This window comes from Calliphora vicina, chromosome 3 (assembly GCF_958450345.1).
Source record: "Calliphora vicina chromosome 3, idCalVici1.1, whole genome shotgun sequence".
Taxonomy (NCBI): domain Eukaryota; kingdom Metazoa; phylum Arthropoda; class Insecta; order Diptera; family Calliphoridae; genus Calliphora; species Calliphora vicina.
The window spans coordinates 3,441,834-3,468,892 of NC_088782.1; the positions used below are offsets into that span (position 1 = coordinate 3,441,834).

The window sequence follows — 27,059 nt, forward strand, 5'->3', positions numbered from 1 at the left end:
GCGTGGCACCTCCCATACGAATTAAAAATTTATTAATAGCTACCGAGCGAAGCCGGGACGGTCAGCTAGTATTTTATAAATGTCCTACTCATAGATTAAATATGCATATAATGGAAGGAGAGAGAATTGTGAAAGGATAACAACATGCATGGCAATAATTATGTGTTTGACTAAAGTGTAAAGGCCAAGGATGCAAATAATCTTTAAATCTAAAAACGTAAAGGAAGTAATTATTTCTCAGATAGCTTTAAACGTCTGGAACAATATATCATTACTTATCTCCAGGATGTAGAGCACACTGTTCGAGTCCTCAGACCCGGTACGCAAATCTCCTCCATGACCTAAGACGTAGAGAAGATACTTATTTCCTCTTTATATCCACGAGTTGTGGATTTCTGGATCCTAAGATAAAAGAAGCCCGCGAAATACGAAATACAATACATACATATTTAAGTACTTAAGATGGGAATTTGAAGAAAGAAGAGCAATTGAGTACTTCCCATTGCATTTACACAATTTATGAAAAAAATTATTTTTTCTAATACAGACACTTTCAAAAGTGGAAAAATTTAGAAAATTTTTCATTTCAAAAACTCGCAGTAAGTACTACTGTAGAAGTGTCTGTAAAAGTCTTGACCATGGCATAAATATAGATTTTTATTTTTTTTATATATCATGATCTTGACACTATTCACACAAATCTAATAAATTTGTTTCTATGAAATTCTCATACTTATTATCACACCTAAACAGTCGAAAACTGTTACGAGTAATGGAGACGAAATTATTGACCTTTCCAAAGAAAACCAGTAGACAGACAATGTCTCCATATTGTAAGTAGTAATTCTCTAAATACGAGTACCAACACTTATCAAACTAAGAGATCATGTCCAACTGTTGTGTACAAATTATCAAACAACTATTAACTACAGGCCAATTACAACAATGTAAAGAAAGCAAAAACATACACAAAATACAATCTTTGATAACCTCTCTATTCAAGGAAAGATGAGAATGATCACAAGCGAGTATGTAGCAAGAAATTAAAATTTGAAAAAAAATATCTATTTTGCATGGGCTCTTTACATCAGTTAAGGCAACAGGGGTTTTTTGACAGTTACTCATTAAAGAGGTAAGAACGTCGTGTGTGTGTGTGGGCATGTTTGATAATTGTTTATATTATTTACATTATATTTTTTTATTTAAATGAGCAAGAGTGAATTGTTTAGTGAAATTATGTAACAAAATGTCTTGGGCATATCAATATTGGAAGATCTGAAGAATATACAATTATTAATTGTTTTTGTTTACCTTTGACATCTATTAACACAACCCTAAACATACAAATAATGAAATAAACCATGTCAAATATTGAAAAATCATTTGACAAAATTCTTTATTCTTGAAGGAAATAAAAGAACAAAATAATGTGGCCGTGCTAAAACAATATGAGGGTTTGTTATCTACCACCTCAAGAGATAATTAATGAATTGTTTCTTAAATATTGTCTTAATTATACAAAAGTAATAAATTAACCTCATTTTAACCCTTAAAATACAATACATCTTTTGGAAAATAACATTGACCATAAATATTCCATATGGCAATGCTGCTTCATTCACAGTAATTCCTAACAAGGGATTTTGTCTGAGCTAAACATACTTAGTAGATTCATGCACCACTTGTATTTCACATACAGAGGTCGCTTCTTGTAAACGCTGTACTCTTTATGTCAAGTTTTGTTTGAGAATTATTTTATATGTGCCGCTATTTTGACAACTTTCTATGGCAACCATCACTATTATTATTTTGATTGATTGTTGACTTTTTTATTTACAGTTATTTTCTGGAATTATATTTTTTTATTTACATATTTTGTTTGCTTTTAAAACTCCTTCAAAATTAGCTAAAAATAGCCACAAATAATAATGAAATTACAAAAAGTAGTGAATGATAATTAAAGAAAAACTGTCTACCAAAATGTGAACTAAACATCAGTTTTGTATTTTCTGTCAAATAAATTTGTGCAGCTAAAAATTTTTCCTACAAAAACATACACAAATTTTATTTTGATAATAAAACTGTATAAAAAACAACATAATTTTATTTTTTAAAGCATTTGCAAAGAAATACATATTTATTTTATTATACACATTGATTTAAAATGCCAACAGTTCCAGCGCGTAATTTTGGTCGCAATAAAAAATACACCGCTGATACCTTGTCCCTATTGGGCACCCCTCAACCCACAAACGCCAATCGTTCCGAAGTTACGGAAGTTCAATTGAAATGGACATCGTCGGGTATGCAAAACTGCCAAGCAGCACCACCATGTAAATACACATTTTGGTGGTCATCACCCCCCAAAACGGTGGGCAAAAAAAGTGCCAAGGCTCACAAGTAAGTAAATTGCCCATTTATCTAGTTGCAATTATTTTTGGCAAACAATTCTAAGTAAATATGTTTGTTTGTACAAACCTAGATACATATGTACATACCTCTTTAGTCGTTGGTATGTTGTGGAGAAAATTACATAGATTTATAGCACGTTTAGCTAGTAGTGTGAAATAGACAACAAATAACCGTTAAAGGTCAAAATAACTTGAAGGTCAGTGAACTTTTCTATCATAAGGAAAAGGACACAGAGTGTGGGGGCATTACACAAGTATACAATACAAATACTAGTTAAACATATGGAAATTATTTCTTATTATTTAGTTGTAGTTTTTATTGTGTTTAAATTTGAATTTCATAAGAAGTTGTGATATGATTAGATGATATAAAGCAGTAATATATTTAAGCCCAATCATAGAAATATCTATTGAAATAACAGATAAATATTTAACACAAATTTTGAATTATTATATTATGTCAGAGTAATTAGGTAAATGACCTTTGACCTTATATTGAATATAAAGAAAATATTTAATTGAAATTGTGACGTGACTCTCAATTTACAAGACGTTATAGTTTGGAAGCGAAGAATTTTGCGAAGCAGAATGTTTATGATTTGTCTTAAATGGCCTTGAAGTTAAGGTATCTAGTACGAAAACTATGGGATATTTTATTAGAGGCGGAGATTTTTAAATTTAACTAAACACATGACGAATTCATACATTTGGATCATCAGCAACAGTACGGTTGTTTTCGCTTAGAGAATTCGTATTGAGATTGAGATCCATATATTTTTTGTTAATTAATGGCGCTGATGTTTGATTATGAGCACAATCTGTTCCAATCATTAATGGTCTGATGACGTAGAGGAGATATTTTTTTATATCTTTATACCATAGATTTTTGGATTTCGTGCAGATCGTATTATGCTACAGAATATCTTATATTTACCCAAATATTGGTGTCCATAGAATTTGTTTCTACCTGCTAAAAGTTTTGCACACTTCATTTGGTAATTTTTTATGTATAGAAATATTTACGGGCAAAAATAGCAAATGCTTGAAAACAATTTAAGTCACTAAAGATCTCAAGGAACCCTTAGAAATATTACCTTTTGAAAAATAGTACCAACAAAGTACTTTCAAATAGTTTATTTGTTATAAAGAAAACCTTTTCGGTTAATAAATATGTCTTTAAAAATAATAAATAGATTTTCAATTTAAATCGTAAAATTAGTTTAAATAAAATACAAGAATTCAATTTTCCAGAGTTTTAAAACTTTTTTAAAAAAGTAGTATTTTTCCTACCATCAAAAAAAGCAAGATTTTGGAAAAAAATTTGTATTTATAAAAATTTTATATGAAAATGTAAGTTTTTTTCCAATTTATTTACATTTACAGCAATTTTTAAAAATAGTAGTAAAAATACTACTTTTTTAAAACCTTTAAAAATGCTAAAAATGTATTTTAATATAAAGCACAAAAAAAATTTATTTCCAAACAAATTGTTGCAAAAGGGTAGTCAAAAATAGTAGTTAAGATAGTACTTTTCATAAAAAAACTTATTTTTTGTTACTAAAATTATCACTTATCATGAACGATAAACCTTAATTATATTTTTTTTTATATTTAATAACATTTTCAAAAATAGTAGTAGAAATAATACTTTTTTCAAAAAGTTTTGAAAATTTATAAATTTAGTTTTTTCATAAAATTAATAATAAAAAATAAAAAACTTTAAATTTCTATCCAAAATTTTCCCAAAAAAAGTAGTAAAATAGTATTAAAAGTAGTAGTAGTATTATTAAAAAAAACACTTTTTAGCTATTAAACTTATTGTCAATTAAGGCAGAAGTACTTAAATTGCAGTTTCTTCATATTTAATACTATTTTAAAAAAGTAGTAGAAATACTACTTTTTTCAAAATCTTTAGAAATGTTTAAAATTTTTATTTTTGTTGAATATATTTAAAATAATACAAACAAATTTTAATTTCTAATAAAATTAAATTTAATATATTAAAAATAGTACTTTTATAGTACTCAACAAAAAGTAAAAAAATTATTTTTAATAAAAAATGTTCCCAAAATAGTATTAAATTGTAGTTAAACAAAAAATGTACTTTTTCACTATTAAAATTATTGTCAGTTAAGTCAGTGTTTTCCATATTTAGTACTATTTTTAAAAATAGTATTTAACTTCAGGATGTCTATTCTGTTAGAGTCTTCAGTCTTAGTGTTTTCAATAATGGTCTGATTAACCGATACACAAATCTCCCCCAGGTCGAAAAACATGGATAAGGTATTTATTTCCTTTTTATACGCAAGAGTTCTGGATTACACGCTTTTTAATCTTCAGATGAAATTTTGTCTCTCTATGAAGATTGCGAAACTTAATTTTTATTTTTCAAGTGAATTCGTATACATTATAAAGTGTCTGTATTTCTGAGAATTTATAAACGTGTATAAAAAAAACATTGAGTGACTATTTAATTCTGTTGTTGTACATTTTAAATAAATAAAGAGTTGTTACAATTTTCAAACTACTAAACGGCTTTTATTTGCAATCAAAAGTATCCGGTTTACTTAAAGGAAATAAACCAGCGTTTTGAAAAGGTTAAAACGTAACAATATTTGAATGTTTAACGAATTTGTACAATATTTGAATAAATTTACGTATTTTTTGAGAATTTTCATATTAAACGGTTTAAGTTTTATTTAACTTAATATACAAGTCTTTTTTTGTCACACTCTTTATATGTATATGAAACTTATGATAAAAATTAACTATCACATTAATCAATATGGGAAGTAATAGTACATTTCTTCTTTAAAAATTAATAATTCAAAAGTAAAACATCAATATAATGTAAAACCTCCAAGACCACCACTACCATAGTTCAGCAATTGTTTGCCCCAACTCTTGATTTATTATCTCAACAATATTCAAATAATGTTTGCTATTTATAAAACATGTGTAATCGATTTTCTTGAAATTTCCCTTATGCGTTGTTCAAAAGGCCTTCTTCAAAAGTGTAAGAAAGAAGCCCAGATAAGAAAGCGATTAACATATTAGTGAGTGAGTTGAACTAATCCATAAGGCAACACAAACAACAACAACAAAAACCACAAACAAACTGTCAATTACTTGGCCAGCAATTATGTCACTGACATTGAAAATTCCTAAAGGTTTCTGTGATTTTTTTTTTCCAACTCACTAAACTGGATGGCAAAGTTCAAAGGAAGTCACGGATTTATTAAGAAACTAGAAAACTTCATAATAAATGTACAATATTCCTATTATTTATTTCATGTGGTGAACACAAAAATTTGCATAAAACTACTACTAAAATTACTTTTCTTAAGTAGGGAGAAAATGCAAACTAAAATAATAATAATAACATACTTTATATACCTACAATGGTCACTCAATGTGGAGAGCCAAGAAATAGTATTAACGCTTAACTTGTAATAATAGTACACGAATATTATGAATATTATGGTATTACTAATGTTGGAAACAAACACAAATGTGTATATTTTCATTTAAAAACTTGAGGTTTCTCAAGAATACTCTACCTACCTCCCAACAGCTGTTTTCAGGGAAATTCTGCGCAATTATAACCAACTCATTTCTAGCGCCTGAACTACTGACAGGAATACTTTCTATTTTAAATTGTCGTTGCTGTAAGTAGTCATTGGTGGTAGTGGTCGTCATAATGACCATCGGTATTTTTCCTGAGTACAATGAGCACACGAATGCTTTTAGACGAGCATTTAGTTAGCAGCAGTAGTAGCCCAGCTAGCCAACTTAATATCGTAAAAAGCATATGTTTTGGTCATTTCGTGACTAAGTGTTGACCGTGTAACATCCATTTATAGTCACAACGGTTGTGTTTTAAATGTGGCGTTTTAAGTTTTTCATTATCCCTTAAGCCGGCTGTATTCATTTATTGATTTCTGTAAAAGTACTGTGCAAGAACATTGTGTTAAGTAGCTTTAATGCTAAAAGAAAAAAACTATTTGGTTTAAAAATAAAGAAAAAATGTGAAAAGCCCGTTAAGTTTCGTATACTAAATGTTAAAGAAAAAAATAAATTAAATAATGCAAAACTTGGAATCCAACAAGGAAAATACAAATCCAGATCACTTCCTCAACACTTCTGCAACAACCACTACAAACACTCTTTACCCAGCTAACTCTACAAATGAACCCAACCAATTAGATGACAGTGATGAATTGAATACTGAAAACCCAGATTCAACAACATCAACTACAGGCGCTACTCGACCGAAATTTTCCTTTGCTTCAGACTACACACCCACCCAACACTTTTCCGGTCTATCGGCATCCTACAACTACACCTCAAATCTACCAATATCGGTGCCTTCATTTGCCGTACTTAATAACGATTACGCTACATCTTCGTCGTTCTCTCATAAACCCAACGCCATAGTGCACCCCATAAGACGTTCGGAGCAGGCGGCATTGCCGAAAACTTACAATGGCCTTGAGCAAGAACTTATGGTTACTGGCTATAATCCATCATTGTCGGTAACATATCCTCAATTGGGTGCCTCGAATGCGCGCCACTTTGCCGAGGAACTTAATCGCAAATTAAGTCATCTGAGTTCTAGCCAAGGAAGTCGTGATTTCAAAAACTCTTCACAACATGTAGGCTGAAGATAAAGTGTTTTAATTTTCTGTTCTGTTTTTAAAGAATTGGGTTTTTATTTGGTGTAAGAAATTTGTACTTCAATTGTTTACAGTGCTTAAAAGAATTGTTCTACTAAAAGTTTTTCGTTTTAGTCCCTTGAACTTGATGTAGAGACAACTAATCTAAAACAATTATCAGTGCTTTAATATTTGTTTTACTTTCATAAAACATCATAAAATAACATACGAATTGTAATGTAATGTCATTTCTTCACAGAAAAACTAATTTGATACAATATGTATGTATTTCCTTAAAATTGTATTCAATTGAACCGATCACTTGCCTTTATGGATATTTAACTGCAAATTTTGCGGTCCAAATTATTTAGTTATATTGAAAATTGACTAATCCTTATGAAACCTATATGAGACCTATTTCCTGTAATCAAACGTTCTACATTCAATTCTCAGAAGAACATTACAGCTCATCTGGAAATTGTCATGCCGACATGATCGATTTCTATAGTATTTCTAAAATACTACCTGTCGTTATAAACTAAGGCGAAACGGATTAATTAATGGGTTCATTTAACTCTGTTAAGGTTATCGCTTCCAAATAACACTAAACTCCCTGGAAACCAGAATATTTTTAATTTCCAAGCGAAAACCTTAACATAATTACCATTAATTAATCCGTTTCGCTTTACTTTATAAAGTATTTAAGAAATACCCTCGAAATCGATGTTGTTGGCATGACAATGTTCAGATGAGCTGTAATGCTCATCATTCTTTTTTGTTTTTAATTCATTATGAATTAGATAAATTTTTAATTAATTCATTTGATTTGAATCAATTGTAAATATACATTCAACTAATTTTTTATGTAAAAGACAGCAAGCATTTGAAGGCTTGCTGTCTTTTACATAAAAAATTAGTTGAATGACAAAACGACAATGATGCTTACTGTATATTTACTTACAAAATCAATTCAAATTTCAGTCAATTCAAATGAGTTGGAAATGAATTGCTAATTATTTTTTCTAATTCATTTGAATTAATTCCAAAACAATTCAATTCAAATGAATTGGAAACGAATTGCAATTAATTTTTACCAAATTCATTTGAATTGATTCAAATTTCTTTCAATTCATTTTTTTGTGTGAATGATTCGCGAATTAATTCAAAATGAATGATTCATTGACAGCTCTGCTAACCCCCATTTTCTCAATCTCTGGTTATTTTTTATCGTGACGATAAACTGACAGTTCTCATACAAAAAAATGTTAATTGGAGGTTTATCGTTACGAAAAACGATAACCAGATATTGAGAAAATGGGGGTAAGTATGTATATATACAAAATTTAAAAAAATTATTTTTTATATTTTTTAAACTAAAATTTTTAAAAAAATATTTGGTTTTAAAATTTCTTTTTTAATTTTTTCTTTAATTTAAAAAAAACTAAAATTTTTAAATTTATTAGTGAAAAATAAATTTTATGACAAAATTTTTATTTTTGTTAATTCGAGTTAAAATATATTTTTCTTGATTTTTACCCACAAGTAAGTTCGACTTAATATGACCTTATATACGCAGTTGCAAAGGACCTTGAAATATCTATCATAAGATATCCACACTGTCTATATTAATGACTAATTAATGGGTAATACAGATATAAATCAAACATAGTTCAAAAATTGAGGTTGTCCTGTTTTTTTTCCATAATCTCAGCCATCTACAGTGGCGGCCAGCTATTTAAGACAAATATTTGAATTGTTTTCATCAACTGAATTTTAAGTGCGATAGAGCCAAAACAAAAGGACCTAAGGGTGTGAAATTTATTATTAACTAGTTGAACGCCCCGGCTTCGCCTGGTAGCATTTACTAATGTTAGTTCTTCAAGTTTCCCACTCACACCAGCCTGTTCTTATTTATTAGCAAATAAAATATCTAAATTTGTACTGCATACTTTAGGGGGCTTTTTATTACAGTTGACAGGACTCACACAAAAAAGAATTTCCGAGTTTTACCCGGATTTTTTGAATTTTTTTTCTTTACAAACCATCTCTGAAAATTTCTAATCGAATAAAAAAAAATCTGCCAAATCGAGCCAGCCGTTCGTTCTCACGTGATGACATTACCATGGACCATTTCATTTTTATTCGATTCGAAATTTTCAGGACATGATTTGTACAGAAAAAAAATTCCCGCTAAAGCCGGCTTTTTTGAGACCAGTCAACTGTAATATAAAAAAGCCCCTAAAGTATGCAGTACAAATTTAGATATTTTATTTGCAAATAAATAAGAACAGGCGGGTGTATGTGGGTTGGAGAAACTTGAAGAACTATCATTAGTAAATGCCACCGGGCGAAGCCGGGGCGGTCAACTAGTATTATATAAAACAAGTAAACTTAAATTCCAACTCATCTTCAATTTTACACTTCCCAAATAAAAACTCAACTACAGTGCATAGTCGCTATTACAAGATTTTGCCCAAAAAAAAAAAACACAAACTTTTTTCTATGGCTTTCTAGGGTAGCAACCAAGAGACATTCAACCAACGACCACTTTTCATTACCACTGTACCCAGAGGCATATTCTTGCCACCGCCAAAAGATATTGTACTTCTTTCGCCAACACGTAAGCGGCAATTGTATGCATATGCCTCACATCCTGTTGTTTACAATACAACAACGTCGTCGACGTTGCCGACGTCTTACTACAACAACACGCACAATGGTCATAAAATAAAAGGTAACAGCGAACAAAACTACAGCAATAGAAACACTTTAACAATGGCCAAGGACAAATATCGTAACAACAACAACATCAGTTACAATAATAATAATAATAGTGGTGGTGGTGGTGGCGGCATCGTTGGCACTAACGTTGCAAATGATGGAGGGGCCAGTGCGATCGCCTTAAATGATAAGAATTTAATGGCGACAACGAATAATACTGCGGCAGCAGCAAAAACATCTTTACCCTTAAATGGTGTTAGGGGGTCATATGCCTCCTCCATACCTGTACCGGGCGGTGTGCATATAAGCAAACAGCAATTTCATCAACAACTTAAACAAAATCGCTCAAAAAGGTAATCATTACACAATATACAAATATACACACATGCATATGCCTTCAAAAATAAGCACTAGGTTTGTCATTCGAATAATCGAGGACAAAATATATTTTTTAATCGACTGAATAACATTTTTTCAATTTAGAATAAAAAATTATTCGAATAATCGAAGAAAAAATTAATTTTTCATTCGAATGAATAATATTTTTCAATTTATAATAGCAATTATTCGTCCAGAAATTGTCGATTATTCGAATACTCGAATAAAATTATTTTCATGTTAAAATTAAATAAAAATCATTTTTTAAACAAACATTTGGAAAAAAATATCTCAACGAAACGAAACAAAACCAATCAATTGTTTATAATGTGCCACAATAGACTAAACGATAGTGTGCTGTGCTATCAATCTAAGTTGTATCTGTAGACAAGCAGAAAGCTTCACATTTAATTATAAGATGGTTACATTGGAAATTTTATTAAATAGAAACGACTTTTTACATTCAGTTTCCAATCAATTTGGTATTAGCTCACCAAGATCTGAACAATATGAAACTTAAGTTAAAAAAGAAAATCGTTGGATTACTAAGGTTAAAGTATCTGCAATATATTTAGAATAATTTTCCAATTAAAATTTAATTATTTAAAAATTTGGGATTTACAATAGATGGGGTATCTTTTGAGCGCAATTTTTGTTTCTAATAACTTATATGTCATTTTGAAGGGAACATATCTGTCATTTATTGAACATTATAGTGTAAACAACGTAGTTTTTGCTGGCTTTGAAAATGTCGAATTTTGTACTTACAAAGCGTCATATGCGGGAAGTTTTGCTTTATTTCATTAATTTAACAAAAATGCCGGTGAATGTGTTTCATCGGTTTCAACGTGCGAGAGATTAGGTACCATACAAATTTAAGTTGAGAGATCTTGAAAGACGATTTTGTATATCTGAAATGCTGCTTGATCGCTGTAAAAGAAAATCATGAAAATTGGATCCACTCCGATAACCCGAAGTGTAAGAGATCGACACCTAATTTGGTGGGAGTAAAAGGGGCCTAAATCTGGCCAGACTATCACATGGAATAAGTACCGAACGCAACGAAACCCTAATATTCCATCATGACAACGCACGACCACATGTTGCAATAACTGTTAAAAAGTATTTAGAATGAAGTGGTTGGGAAGTTTTGCCTCACCCGCTTTATAGACCTGACCTTGCACCGTCCGACTACTAATCGTTTCGATCAATGCAGAACGCTCTCTCTGGAATTCGCTTCACTTTGGAACAGAGTATCCGATATTGGCTTGATTCGTTCTTGGCCTCATAAGAGGAGCAGTTTCATATGTTGTCAGAAAGATGGAAAAAGGTCAGAATTAACAGTGGCCAATACTTTGATTAAATTTATATTGTACAAATCGCACAAATCCTCTAAAGAGATTCAACTCAAAATTTATAAATGTTCAGTAGAAGCAAAAAAACTATTTTGTTTTTAACATTTAACATTTTGTTTTACATTACAATGAAACAACTGTATGGACACAACTGTATTTTTTGGCGAAAGAGTAGTGAAAATGATATCAGATTTTTACAGTGGGTAGATATGACTTCTTCACATCGATTTCTTGCAAAAAGTGAAAATTGAAAAAATTTGAGTTGACGCTCAAAATTGAGAGGAACCAGTGCGAAAAGTTTAAATTTTTTCATTAATTTCATAAAATATTTTAGAGACTTTATATAACTATTTGCAAGTTATTTTTACTTTATGCGGAATTTTATCGCAAATATCGATATATTTAAAAAATGTGAGACCCACCGTGGCGTGTAATTTTGCTAATTAACCCTCCGTCATGCACATGTATCTGGCCAGATATTTTACGAATTTAAATGTGATGTAAATATATTTCTAATTTGACTAGGGGTTTGAATCTCCAGGTACCCTCTACAAATATTGTTAGGTATCGTTTTATGAAAAAACACATTAAAAAAAAAAACAACAAACAAAATTTATGTGGATTTTTTCATCTATACATCGTATTCGTAGCGCATGTATCTGGCCAGATACACCCACATTTTGTGAGAAGAGTACTGTACTTTATTGGTATTTTTTATTTTTTTTAGTTGCTTACCTGAAGCTGTGTAAGACTTTTTTAATTTAGAATTAATTAAAACTTACTTTATAACTACTAAATTTAATTGAAATGAACAACTATTTTTTGTAGAAATAAAATACTTTGTTTATACTTTAATTATTAAATTTTGTAATTATATTATAAGCATTGAATAATTTGTATGAAAAGAAAAAAATATTTTTCTTCATTGTAAAATAAAAATTCGAACTTGAAACAATAATTACAATAGGTTATGGGCCATTGTTGTTTCATAAGACGCATTTTTTAAGGATTACATTCAATAAAGGATATCAAGAAATCAAGGGTAATAAATCAAGATGAGCGAAAGCAGATTTTATGGAATAGAAAAGCTGAATCAAGACAATTATTATAATTGGAAATTCAAGATGAAGATGTATCTAATAAAGGAAGATCTGTGGTCCGTGATTCAAGAGCCAATTCAGGACACAGATGCTTGGAGAAAGAAAGATTTGGAAGCATTTGCAGTTTTAAGTTTGTGTATCGAAGATTCCCAACTTATACATATTCGGAATGAAATCTCAGCCAGAAATGCATGGAGTAAACTGCAAAACCAACATGAACGTGTTACATTAAGTTCAAAAGTGCACCTAATGCGAAAAATATGCAGCATGCGGTTAGGCGAAGGTGAGAATATGGAAATTCATATAAATTCTATGATGGAATTATTCGACAAACTCCGGGCAATTGGAGATCAGAATTTCTCAGAAGATTGGCAAGTTTCAATGATCCTTAGCAGTTTACCAACAAGCTATGACGGTTTAATTACTGCTCTTGAGGTAAGACCAGATAAAGATTTGACAATGGAAACTGTTAAAGGAAAGCTATTAGAAGAATATTTTAAAAAATTGTCTCGTGATGATGGGTCGAATGTTTCCGCTTTGAAGTCGAAGGCCGTGAGGAAACAAGAAAGCAAATCCTGTTTCTTTTGCAAGAAGCCTGGTCACCTTAAAAAAGATTGTCATAAATATCAAATGTGGTGTAAAAATAATAAAAAGTCTGCAAACATTATTGAAGAAATAGAAGATAAAGGTGAAAATGAATTTGTTTTGATGACTAATTTGGAGAACGGGAATCAAGCTTCATGGATAATAGATTCGGGCGCAAGTTGCCATATTGCCCATGATAAAGAAGTATTTAGTGAAATCAACTATAATGATAAAGGTCAGTCAATTTGTGTTGCAAATGGAAACAGTTCTCAGGCTAAAGGTAAGGGGATGTGCAAAATCAAGATTGGAGATATGTCCTTAATTGTGAGTGATGTTTACTATGTTCCGGATTTCAATTCAAATTTATTATCAGTTAGGAAAATTACTGAGAAAGGCTATTCTGTAAGTTTTATTAAAAATGAATGTATTTTAGAGAAAAATTCTAAGATTATTTGTAAAGCTTATCTTAAAAATAGTTTGTACACACTTAATGCAACTTCTGAAAAAGTTTTTTCAGTTCGTAATTGTAATAAAGGTTGTATACACTATTGGCATCGAGTTCTTGGTCATCATAATGAAGGAGGTATTAAACAATTGTTAAAAAATGATTTAGCTACAGACATAGAAATAAATGAATGCAAGAATGATAAGGAAACGTGTGAAATTTGTTTACAATGAAAATTTGCGAGAACTCCATTTCCGAAAGAAAGTTTTTCGAGATCTTCTAATTGTTTTGAACTTATTCATTCTGACGTATGTGGCGCTATATCTCCTGTAACTTGTAGTGGTTATAAATATTTTGTAACATTTATCGATGATCATAGCAGATATTGTTCAGTATATCTTTTAAAGACAAAAGGTGAAGTTTATAGCAAATTAGTTGAATTTTGGAATTTAATAAAGAATCAAGTCGGTCATTATCCAAAAGCTATAAGATCAGACAGAGGTGGAGAATATATAGGCGAAAAAGTTAAACAATTCTTATCAAAATGTGGAACTAAAATTCAATATAGCGTACCATATAGTCCACAGCAAAATGGGGTCGCAGAAAGAAAGAATCGTACTTTAATAGAAATGGTGAAATGTATGTTGATTGATTCAGGTTTAAACAAACATTTTTGGGGTGAGGCTTTAATGATGGCATGTTATATTCAAAATCGTCTACCTTCAAGGAGTATATCAAAAACGCCTTTCGAAATGAGATATGGAAAGAAACCATCACTAAAGAACTTTCACACATTTGGATCCTTATGTTATGTACATGTTCCAAAAGAAAAAAGGAAGAAGCTTGATTTAAAGGCGATCCGTAAAGTTTTTATTGGATATGATTTTAATTCAAAAGGATTCAGAATTTTAGATCCAAAAATTAATAAGGTACAGATTTCTCGTGATGTTGTTTTCATAGATTCTATAGATAATTGTAACAACAGTTTTCATAATGAAATTCAAGATAATAATAAGGAAGTTGTTTATTTGCCTATGAATATTACTCATGATAATGAAGAACATTTAGAAAATATTGATGAAACCCAAAATGAAGTAGAAAATGTCGAAAATGAAGTAGCAAATCCAGACGAGAGCAATTATTTTGAAGATACTGATGACATTTCAGAAAATACGGTAGTAAGTGTAGACAGTTTTACAACTGATAACCAAATTTCTGATTCTGAATGGTCTGGTACTGGAGAAACATTTGAAGATGCTATTCAAAGTCCTGATGCTGTTCGACGCGTGTCTAATAGAGTCAATAAAGGAGTACTTCCAAGTCGATTTCAAATCAATTCTGCCATTATATCACCAGATCCAAATAATTTCAATGAAGCCATTTCAATTAAGGAGGAGAAGTCACAGTGGATTGGTGCTATGCAGGAGGAGCTGAAATCGATAAAAGAAAATAATACTTGGGTTCTTGTTGATCTTCCTTCAGATCGCAAAGCAATTGGTTGCAAATGGGTATATAAGAAAAAGACAAATGAAAAAGGAGAAATTGAAAGATTTAAAGCTAGACTTGTGGCTCAAGGATATAATCAGAAATTTGGTATTGATTATGATGCAGTATTTGCTCCAGTTGTTAAGCAAACAACAACAAGGATTTTATTGTCGATAGCTGGAAAAGAGAAAATGAATTTATATCATTTTGATGTGAAGACAGCATTCTTGAATGGGGATTTGAATGAAACGATATATATGAAGCAGCCTCCAGGGTTTATGTCAAAAGAGTATCCAAATAAAGTATGCTTACTTAAAAAGAGTTTATATGGTTTGAAACAAGCTGCTCGTTCGTGGAATCAATGTATTCATAAGGCATTAACCGAATTCAAATTTAGTCAAAGTTCAATGGACCCTTGTTTATATATAAGAAAATCAAAAGAGAATGTAGATTATATTTTGGTATATGTTGATGATATGATTGTGGCAAGTAAAGATATAAAATTTATTGAAGAAATTTTTAAAATGTTATGTTCAAAATTCACTATGTCTAATTTGGGACCAATTAAACACTATCTCGGAATGGAAGTTACAAAAGATGAAGAAGGTCATTATTTAATTAGTCAAGAACAATATATCAAGAAAATTATAAATGAATTTGGACTTCAAGACTCAAAATCTTCAGATATTCCATTAATACCTTCATATAACAAAATTGGAGAATCAGAAATACTTTTAGACAATAAGCTGTATCAAAAAGCTATTGGATCACTTCTATATTTATCAGTAAATACAAGACCAGATATTACAGCAAGTATAGCAATATTAGCTCAGAAAACTCAAGCACCAACTAAAGAAGACTGGAAGGAAGTAAAGAGAGTTATGAAGTATCTGAAAGGATCAGCAAAATTATCGTTAAGATTAAGTAGTACATCAGAAAATAATCAGTTATATGGATATGTGGATGCAGACTGGGCTGAAAATAAAATTGATAGGAAATCGCATAGTGGTTACGCATTTTATTTAAATGGTGGAGTTGTTAGCTGGTCATGTCGAAAGCAAAGTTGTGTTTCACTCTCTACAGCTGAAGCCGAATTCATAGCATTGTCAGAAGCATGTAAAGAAGCAAAGTGGATTCATGGACTACTTCAAGAAATGAATAATAAAGTAAATACACCGATTACAATTATGGAAGATAATCAGAGTTGCATTAAGATGGTTTTAAATGAAAAATTTAATGCTAGAACAAAACATGTTGACATAAAATATCATTTTGTAAAGGATTATTGTATTCAAAAGTTTATAAACCTTAAGTATTGTCCTACTGATATAATGATAGCAGATATTCTAACAAAACCACTTGCTAAAACACGATTGTTAATGTTAAGAAAACTTTTAGGACTTATATAATTTGTAAACAAAGAGGAGGAGTGTAGAAATAAAATACTTTGTTTATACTTTAATTATTAAATTTTGTAATTATATTATAAGCATTGAATAATTTGTATGAAAAGAAAAAAATATTTTTCTTCATTGTAAAATAAAAATTCGAACTTGAAACAATAATTACAATATTTTTTTGAAATTAAACACAAAAATAAAATTTTTCTTGTTTTATTTCTCATTAAATTTTTTTGCACGGGTAGGTGGTTTAGCATGAACTAAGAACAAAAAAAATACAAAATATATATCTGCCTGGCGTGATAACAATATAACAATATAATATTATCACTAAAATAGCATATTTTTCATATAAATGTTCTGAAATACATAGTGTATCTGGCCAGATACATGCGCTACGTACGTGACTATCGGAACATGTGCATGAGGGAGGGTTAAGCGTAAAAATCTTTATGTACAACTTTGGTGACCACCACGGAAATTTTTCGGCCACAATTTTCGTAGCATATTGAAATCATTAAATGTCCCTTTTGAAAGGACTTTTTGTGATTTTCTCGAAGAAAGGTTAAAATTTAACCCTAAAAAGAGGGGTTAGAGGGTTAAGATCTTCAACAAAAATGATCCCCATAAAATTTCACAATATAACTCTGATAATAAGAATTTTTTCATTTAGAATAATAATCCCCTTCAATCAAAAAATTAAAACTTTGACCCTTTCTATTCTATTTCAAAAATGCTGTTCTACAGTGTTATTAAACATTATCTAATCTTTAATTTATTTTATTCAATTAATAGAAATTTAAACTTTTATTCGATTAAAATAAAACTGGAATAATTGACAACCCCTAATAAGCACCCAATCATTGTGTTTTCATTTCATGGGATTTGTTTCGTTTTCTTTTTAACTTAATTTTCTAAAGTAAATTGTTTTATATTGAAAAAAGTATTATTTAAATGAATTTATCGAATTAAATGATTAACCACTTTATATATGTATTTAGTAATATAGTACATGTGAGTATTTCATTGTTGTTATTGTTGACCCTAAAATATATTTAGATATACAGTTAAATACTAGTATTTAGTATAACCAATATGTAGGCTAATAAAATATTAAGAGCGTATAATTATTTTGTTTTCAAATCAGTTTTGTTTTTCTTAGTTTTATGTCCTTAATACAACAACGAAAAAAAAAAGAGTCCAGTAAACTCATCACTCATAAACGACAATTTTCTATCATAAAAATAAAAACTAAAAAATAAACCAGGACATTTATTTTATTCATGTGCATATAAAATAAAGAACCTACATAACTAATGCCCCGCTAGGGAGAACAATTAAATGGAAATTGTGTCATATGCGTCAAATCACGAACACCAAACGAAATAACCCATGAGCTAAGCAACACTCACTCACTCTAATTATCAATGAATAAATCTATTACAATTTAAAGAGATAAAAAACATGTAAAAACCCACTAACAAAAAAACAAAAAGACAACAAAACAAACCTAAAAAAAGGACTTAATCATTAAATATTTATGGCATAAATAAATTTATCAACGAAACAGTTGAATATCCTGGGAAAATAAAAACAAATTGTACTCTGCAACTGCAACTGTAAATGTAACTGTATTTATTTAGCGCTTATTCACATACATTCACACTAACATTGTCAGGATTGTATTTAAATTTAAAACACTAAGAGCGTTGAGTACATTTTTACATATGTATTCAGTTTAAAACTAATACAAGGTTTTTTCCATACTCATATTGGATTTAATTTTCTGTGTGTGGAACTTTCTTATGGAGAAGAAATTAAATAGTCAGCGGTTTATTTTTACTCAATTTAAAAATATAAAGGTTTTTCTTAAATATTTACCTCCGTACGTAATTCGTCTGTAGAATATACACAGAGAGAAATACAATACTAAACAAGTAACCAAACTGCTAAATGTATTTTCTAAAATTCTAACAAATATGTATGTATATGGGGGATTTCACGTTAAGTGAGGTTAGACTTATTGGATAGTAATTCAGACACAATTTTTCAATAAGATCGGTCAAGAACTCTCTGAGTTATAGGGGGTCAAAATTTGACTCCCTAACTTTTTTCCAAAATGGGTCCCTTTTTTAATATTTTTTTTTTTGCAAAATCGAATTTTTTTCCAAAAGGGGCCATTTTTAATTTTTTTGCTCAAAAGAAAGCTTTGGTCTATTCCTTTAAGAGCTTTTAGGTATTATAGGAAAAGAGCCAAGCTTTCTTTTGAGCAAAAAAAAATTTTATAAAAAAGGACCCATTTGCAAAAAAAAAAAAATTGCATGTTTTGAGTTACAAAACATTTATTTTTATAGATATCGAACTCACATCCCACTACGAGATCAAATAGATCTTCAAGGAAAATATCTAAGGTTTTTTTTGAGTAAAAAAAAATAATTAAAAAAAGTGACCATTTTGAAAAAAAATGTCAACAAAGCTTTTGATTTTGCAAAAAAAGTCAAAAATTGCTTGAGTAACAAAACATTTATTTAGAGAGATATCGAACTCGCATCCCACTAAGCGACCAAATAGGTCTTATTGGAAAATATCTAAGCTTTATTTTAAGAGAAAAAAAGGGCGCATTTTAAAAAAAATTCAAAAATGTTTTTGATTTTTGAAAAAAAATATTAAAATTTTTTTATTTTTTTTTTAAATATTTTTTTGAAAGATTCGAGAAATAGCTATCTAAACTATTTGGGACACATTTTACTAAGAACAATAGGTAATAAGTTACATGGATGAAAAAAATCATATGTTTGGCCAAAATGTCAAATTTGGCCAACTCAGAGAGTACTTGACCGATCTTATTGAAAAATTGTAGAAATTATAAATTAACTACACTGTCCAACAGCATTTTTGAAAAGAATAGCGATCCTATAATTCTGAAAGGTCATGTTGAGTAGATCATTTTTGTAGAACAAACTTATAGTCCAGCTGGTCTGAATTTTTTTTTACAGTGGGTCAAAGTTTTAATTTTTTGATCGAGCATGGATCATTATACTAACTGAAAAAAATGTTGTAAGTTAATGTCTGAGTGAATTCTTATTGTCAGAGTTATATTGTGGAATTGTATGGCGATCATTTTTGTGGAAGATCTTAACCCTCTATCGCCTCTATTTAGGGGTCAATTTGAACCTTTTTTGAGTAAATCAAAAAAAAGTCCTTTCAAAAGGGACATTTGAGGATTAAAATATTCAACGACAAGATACCAAAGTTGAAAATAAAGCTCTTTACGGTTAATTAGAAAAATTAAAAGCCACCTTGGGCCTCACATTTTTTTAAAGAATCAACAAAAATCCAAATATGATCTGACTGAGCTGAAATTTAAAATATAAATAGTACTTAAGAAAATCTACGAAAAACAAGTTATCGCTTTTAGTTCAAGACATATTTAGATTTATTTATTTAGTTTTTTTTAATTCAGCTCGATCTTTTTGTTGGAGGGTCGAAATTTTTTTTGCTATAAAATTCTGAATAAAATCAAAACAGTTATCTCGTCCCTATAAAAAGTTACACGCATCCAAAGTTGGAACATGTAAAATTGGACGTATTTTTTATGTTTTAAAAAATTAAAACTTTGATCCAGCTGGACTATAAGTTTTTTCTACAAAAATGATCTACTCAACATGACCTTTCAGAATATAGGGTAGCTATTCTGTGCCAATCAAAAAGTCTCAATTTATTGGACAGGGTTATTAGAGAAATATTTATTACTCATACCACCCATAGTACAACAAATTAAAACATATGTCAATGGACTACCAGTGGTATGAGTATTATTTTTGTAGAATTTATAATTTCAGTCGTAAACGTATTTTCTTTGTAACAACTCAACCAGTTGAAAACAAATATTTTTTTGTTTATTTTTTACCCTACACCACTATTACACATGTACTGATTAGGTTTGTCATTCGAATAATCGAGGAAAACAAATATTTTTTTTTATTCGAATTAATAAATTTTTTTAATACAGAATAAAAAAATATTCGATTAATAATTCTAGAATAATCGAAATTTTGAGCTAAAAAAATGTTCATCTTTGATAATTTTATTAGAAACGAATTTCTACATTTATTATACCCTTCACCAAAACTGAAAGTCTGTTGTCAAAAACCTAATTCATAGGAATGTATTGCCATGTATTTTGTTATTATATCTCCTATTTATGTGAAAAAAGAGTAATTTTGTATAATTTCTTCCGTTGACATTTCTCTCTCCTTCCGTTCTATGTACATCAGTGTGACCAGGTCTCAAACATTTTTGCAGCTAAATCCTATCCAAAATAATGCTAAATGGATTTTTAAATGCCAAAAATAATGCTAAAATTTTTTTAATAATGTAATGAAGAAATTCTTCACTATTTTTACCGCTGTTTCTACAAATTATGTTTGATTATATAAATAAAACCACATCGAACTCAAAAACAAAACAAATTATTTATTCTCTTCAAGAATCGTAAATTAAAATTAAAAAACAAAAATTAAAAATATATGAATATTTTTCAGTTTTTACACATATGGGGGGATTTCACGTCAAGTGAACCAACTTTTAAAATCGATGTCTTCCGATCGGGATGCACCAAGGCTAGACCTATTGAATAGTAATTCAGACACAAATTTTCAACAAGATCGGGCAAGAACTCTCTGAGTTAGAGGGGTTCAAAATTTGACATATTGTCCAAACATGTGTTTTTTCTTATCCATGTAACTTATTACCTATTGTTCTTAGCAAAATGTGTCCCAAACAGTTTAGATAGCTATTTCTCCAATCTTTCAAAAAAAAATATTTACAAAAAAAAAAAAAACAAAATTTTAATATTTTTTTCCGAAATCAAAAACTTTTTTGACTTTTTTTCAAAATGGGCCCTTTTTTTCTTAAAAGAAATATTAGATATTTTATTTGAAGACCTAATTGGTCGCTTAGTGGGATGCGAGTTCGATATCTGTCAAAATAAATATTTTGTAACTCAAAACAAACTATTTTTGACTTTTTTGCAAAATCTAAAACTTTGTTGACTTTTTTTGCAAATAAGCTCCAAAGAAAGCTTAAGTCTTTTCCTTGAAGACTTTTTTGGTCGCTTATTGGACGATAGTGGGATATCTATCAAAATAAATATTGTTACGAAATTGTACTTGAATACAAATGTAACGATTTTAAGGGTTGATTTAAAAGTAGCATAATGCTTTCAAATAACAGTGCTGTAATAACAAACTGTAACATATATGTGGGCATTATTAAATAAAAGCTTTAAGTTGATTTGATCGTAAGTTGGCAACGATGTATTCGAATTCGAATATTCATTTAAAGAACATTGTAGAAAGTACACCACAGATGGCGTATGTATTAGTAAGATCTAGAATATTCGAACTTTGACAGTTAAAGAACAATCTAGAGTGCAGATGGCAGTGTTATAAATAGTGGCAGAGGTTGCAGTCGTGAGTGAGTTTATCAGAGACGCTTTTCGAATAAACATCAACTGAGTGCCTTAAAGTGTGTCTGTATTTCTGCGAATTTACAAACGTGTATAAAAAAACATTGAGTGACTATTTCATTCTGTTGTTGTTGTACATTTGAATAAATAAAGAGTTGTTACCATTTTCAAACTACTAAACGGCTTTTATTTGCAATCAAAAGTATCCGGTTTATTTAAAGGAAATAAATCAAACGTTTTGAAAAGGTTAAAACGTAACAAGACATACAATTTTTGACATTTTTTTGCAAAATCTAACTTTGTTCCTTTTTTAATTTTTTTTTTTTTTTTGCTCAAAAGAAAGCTTAGGTCCGTTCCTTTAAGAGGGTTTTAGTCGCTTAGTGGGATGCGAGTGGGATATATATCAAAATAAATGTTTTGTAACTTATACAGTGTACAATCAATCAAATTTTAATTGTAAAAATGAAAAATAAAAACAAAATGCCAAATGTTAAATCAAAATAAAAACTGTTAAATCTAGCTGCAAAAATGCCAAAATGGTCACACTGATGTACATACATACATATTTATTCCATTCTTCTCCATGAGTGTCAAGGGTATATATGTAGAAACCTATCTTTCCTTCTCTATCTCTCTGGCTTAACTTCCAATTGTAGAACTTTATTTCTCTTTCTTGCTTAATTATTTGATCCAATATCTCTCCACTTCTTCCGATTCAAATTCATTCAAAAAACTCTACATTTTTTTTACATGTTACTTAAATTAATAAACAATAACCCAAATTACTCTAATGCGATCATGAACATTTACATTTGTCACTCTGAGTAACTCTCACTCAGTGACTGAAATCCACAACTGACTAACAACTGAATAATTACTTTCCCAAATGTTTGTCTTTTATACTCGTGTTCCTGTTCCGTCCTGTCTCCTCTGTCATATCAACCTAGCCGAACGTTCTGCCCTTTTCCCCTGTCAAATACTGTATTCTTTGCCATTCCTACATATATGAAGCCATCAGCGCAAGAGTGGTCTAACCCATACCTTGCTGTTCCTCAAATTACCAATATCAATACAAAAGTGGTATTCAATAGCATATTGAGTTAAAAAAAAAAAAAACTAAAAAATATTTTTGTTTAGAATAAACCAGGTTTTCAATTTAATGTTGCTTTCGAAATGTTGGAGAAGAAGACATTAATTAACCACTTAAATTTCTCTAACTGTACACATGTCCGACGAGTTGTTGTTACCAACAAATGTAAAGTTGTTATTTTTTATTTCTTAACTTCCGGTCTTTGAAACTTTTGCAAAACTAAATGAAAGAAAAACAACAAATTTGCATAGGTCATGACTTTCTTTAAATAAATGAATTATTTTTTAAATAAAGAATTTGTGTATCGGCTTAAATTAAGTAAAAATTAAATAAGTAAGTAAGAATGTAAACAAATTCAGAATTACGTAATTTTTCATCTTAAACACACAAAATTAAATTTAGAATTTCAAAAAAAAAACAAAAACAACATGAAAGGTCAAAGTGTCCTTAAACAAAATTTAATTGTTAATTGTTTAAGTGTGTGGAAGTGTTCAAGTGTTAACTGGCAATTAAGTTTATTTTAATTTGTTTAATTTCAGAGAAACTCCACCTCCCGAACCCTATAAAAATGTTATGCATGAGAGGCGAATTGTAAGAGGCAGTAATTTTGTCGGAAATCAATTGTTGGTAGGTAGTATCAAAGCATTTTTCAAAATCTCTATTATTAAAGAAATTTATTGTAGAATTTAAATTTGCAAATTAATCAATTTGGACAAATTCGTAGAATTGCAACCCTCGCATTTAAATGTCCTATTTTTCAATCAAACGTTTGTAGATATATTCATATAATTTAACAAATTAATTACGTTGGCATGTTTGCAGACCATTAATAAATAAAATTTATGTATTTCGTAGCCAAAAATACATTAAAATAATATGACGTTTCAATTTTCAAAATTCTCTGCTATTTTTGTAATATTTTTTGCAAATAAAAAAACAAATGGCTGCAACACCTCGTTTTTTATTAAACTGTTTATTTTATTATTGTATATTTAATGTGTCATTTGTGTTTTTTGTACAGGGAGATTATGATCCCTTTGATAAGGCAGCCGAATATCGTAGGCGACAAGTTTTACGCAAAAAGAATGTCACACACAGGAACCAGCGCAATGTTTTGGGCACGCCACCTCCGGTAGAGGGACGGCGACATGAAGACGTGCAAACCGATAAATATTTGGAAGAGTTGGTAGCAAGACCTCCAGAAACTTCCACAGAAACACAAACTGATCTATTTTTAGAGAAACCACCAACACCTCCTTATATACCAGCCAAAATAGGCGTGGATGTAGCCACAGAAATTGCTGACGGCGAACTTTTCCAATTCGATGCCGAGGCCCAGCCAATTATTGATGTTATGGTTGATAGTATTATGGAATTAAGCATTTTGGAGGTGGCTCATGAACAAGAAATTTCCGGCATACGCCAAAAACAACAGCAGTAAGTGGACATACTGAAAATTTTCCGCTAATTGACTGACTGTAATAAAATTAACTGTTTTTATTTACATATTTTAGACTTTTGGCTGAACGTGAAACAGAATTGGCTGAACTACGACGTCTGGAAGAGGAAGAGTTGCGATTGCAAGCCGAAAAGCAGAGACGTTTGCGTCAAGATAACATTGCCAAATCCTTGGACGATGAAATGCAGCGTGGAGTTACAGCCGCCAAATTACTGCAAGGCCATATTGCCAGCATTTTGCCCGAAGTCTTGGATAGTCTGGAACCGGCTACAGATGCCGCCAAAAAAGAACAACTAATGAAGACCATTTGCCCTTGGCTGTCTGCCGAAGTGGCCGAAGAAGTGGGTCAAATAGTTGATTCCCGGGAAATACTTACGGTCATCATACAAGAGATCATTAAGCAACGTGCCGAAACCTATGCTGGTTACAAAGAAGACACACCACCCCCCACATTACAGCTCTTAGACGAAGAAGAACATAACGCTGAGGAATTGTGTGAAACGGAAGCAGAGCCACACCAGCCACGTTGTCCACCAGATGTATCATAGAACAAAAACTAAACGAAATATCTAAATTATTACCTTTTTTATTTTATTTCGCTAATTAAAACTGGCTTCATTTAACAACTATTGATTAATGTTACTAAGTTTTAATTTCCTCTAAAAATTTTGGATATACATATGTAACTAAAATCATTATCATTTCTAAGAAAAGCACACATGAAGGTTACTTTTCTCAATAAAATCAAAAATTAAATCAAAATTGTTAGTACTTTTAAACAAAAACAAACAAAACAAAACATATGTATCTTTGTCTTTAATGATTATTGAAAACTTAAACAAAAACCTTTTACAAATTAAACACACTGCAACTGTAATTGTAGCTTGAGGTTTGATTTTTAAGAAGTTTATCCATTTAGGATTTATAATATTTTTGTTAAAGTAATAAATGTATATAAAATTTAACACAAACAAATCAATATTAGTATTAATTTATCGTTAACTTGGAACTGGCGACATTTTGAAGAAGTCTGGAACTAAATTCCAAATGGAATAGTTTCTAATTTTTTGAGGTACTTTTTTAGTAGTTTGGCTATATGTACTATATCCTTAAATGCATTTTTAAATTCAAGAAGATCCCAGAAAAAAATTATTAGTTCCACAGCTAATTCTAAAACGCAGGCGTTTAGCCACTTTATGTTCTACACCATTTCCAGTTGTATTTTTATTGTATTTTCTAATTATAATTCAGAAAATTCCTATTAAATTTCTGATTGTATTTCAGAATTTTCCAATTGTTTTTCCGAAATTTTTATTTGTATATTTCATAAAATTCCAGTGGTATTGCTATTACAATTTTCTGAAATACAAATGAGAATTTCTGAAATAAAATTGGAAAATTCTGAATAGGAATATTCTGAAATTCAATTCGAATTTTCTGATTTTTTTTAAATACAATTGTAAATGGTGTAGTTAGGTGTTGAGTCCAACCCGATTAGGTCAAAAATCGTCCTAATAGCAGAATTCAGTATTCGCTCAAAGATGAAGCAAGTTTTGAATATAATTAAGAGAATACAAAAACTAATATTTTATTGTATTATAAGCATCCTCTAAAAATGGCTAACAAAGCTCTTCAGTTCAAGATGAAAAATCAAGATTAATGGAGCCCACAATGTAAAGTTAACAATTCAGAAATTGAACATTCGTTTGTCTGCGCTAGATAATACTGGAAATTGCTAGAAGATGCCGCTGTTGCATAAATAGTGGCAACAAGAACACGAACCAGTTCAGTTTATTGTGTTCTAAAACCGTAATTCAAGTGTGTGTATTGAAGTAAATTATAAAAGTATTTCCGTATAAAACACAGAATGATTATACTGCGTTACACGATTTTGGTACCCCCTTAACTGTTAGCTGGAATGAATAGTTAATGAGCAGGGCAACCAAAAGTATGCAATATCATATTTTTTACTGTGCGTCGTATAAACATATGAGTTAGTTATTTATCCGTTTCAGACAATTTTTAGAATTTTGCCATCGATTAGTTAGTGCATATTTTTGCTCTTTACAGCATATTTTATCATATTTCATATTTTTATAGCATATTTTGACATATTTAGCTCATAACTGCATATTTTTGTCGCATATTTTATTTTTTTTAATTATTTTGTTTTCTTAATATAATTTTATTGTTTGCATTGTAATTTTTCATTCCTATATTTTACTATTTTTCAGGGTCCAATGATAATTGGCCTAAGTTACTTAAAGAAAAAATTAGAATACCCATAATCGCCTTATCTTCATTGAATTTTCGTGGATTTAAGGCAGCTTAATTTCCGTATATTTGAATTAAATTAAAAAAATACAAACACAAATATCAACATTTAACAAATAATAAAAATACGTAAAAAATTTACCCAGTAAGCACCAAAGTCCCAAAAATTCAAGCACTTGAACATTTTGTTGGAATTTGACTTGACTTGAATGCAAATGTAATTATGTTTTA

The 27,059-nt window shown here is 29.8% G+C and overlaps 1 protein-coding gene across 1 annotated transcript; it reads left to right on the plus strand.

Annotated features, from left to right (window-relative positions):
- Nucleotides 1–6,496: 6,496 nt before the first annotated feature.
- Nucleotides 6,497–25,529, plus strand: Rsph3 (Radial spoke head protein 3). Its single transcript, XM_065503914.1, has 6 exons — nt 6,497–7,066; nt 9,581–9,956; nt 10,014–10,140; nt 23,635–23,722; nt 24,117–24,532; nt 24,610–25,529. Exons 1-6 carry the CDS (start codon nt 6,497–6,499, stop codon nt 25,100–25,102), a joined length of 2,070 nt encoding a protein of 689 aa, XP_065359986.1. The 3' UTR covers nt 25,103–25,529.
- The last annotated feature ends 1,530 nt before the right edge of the window (nt 25,530–27,059 follow it).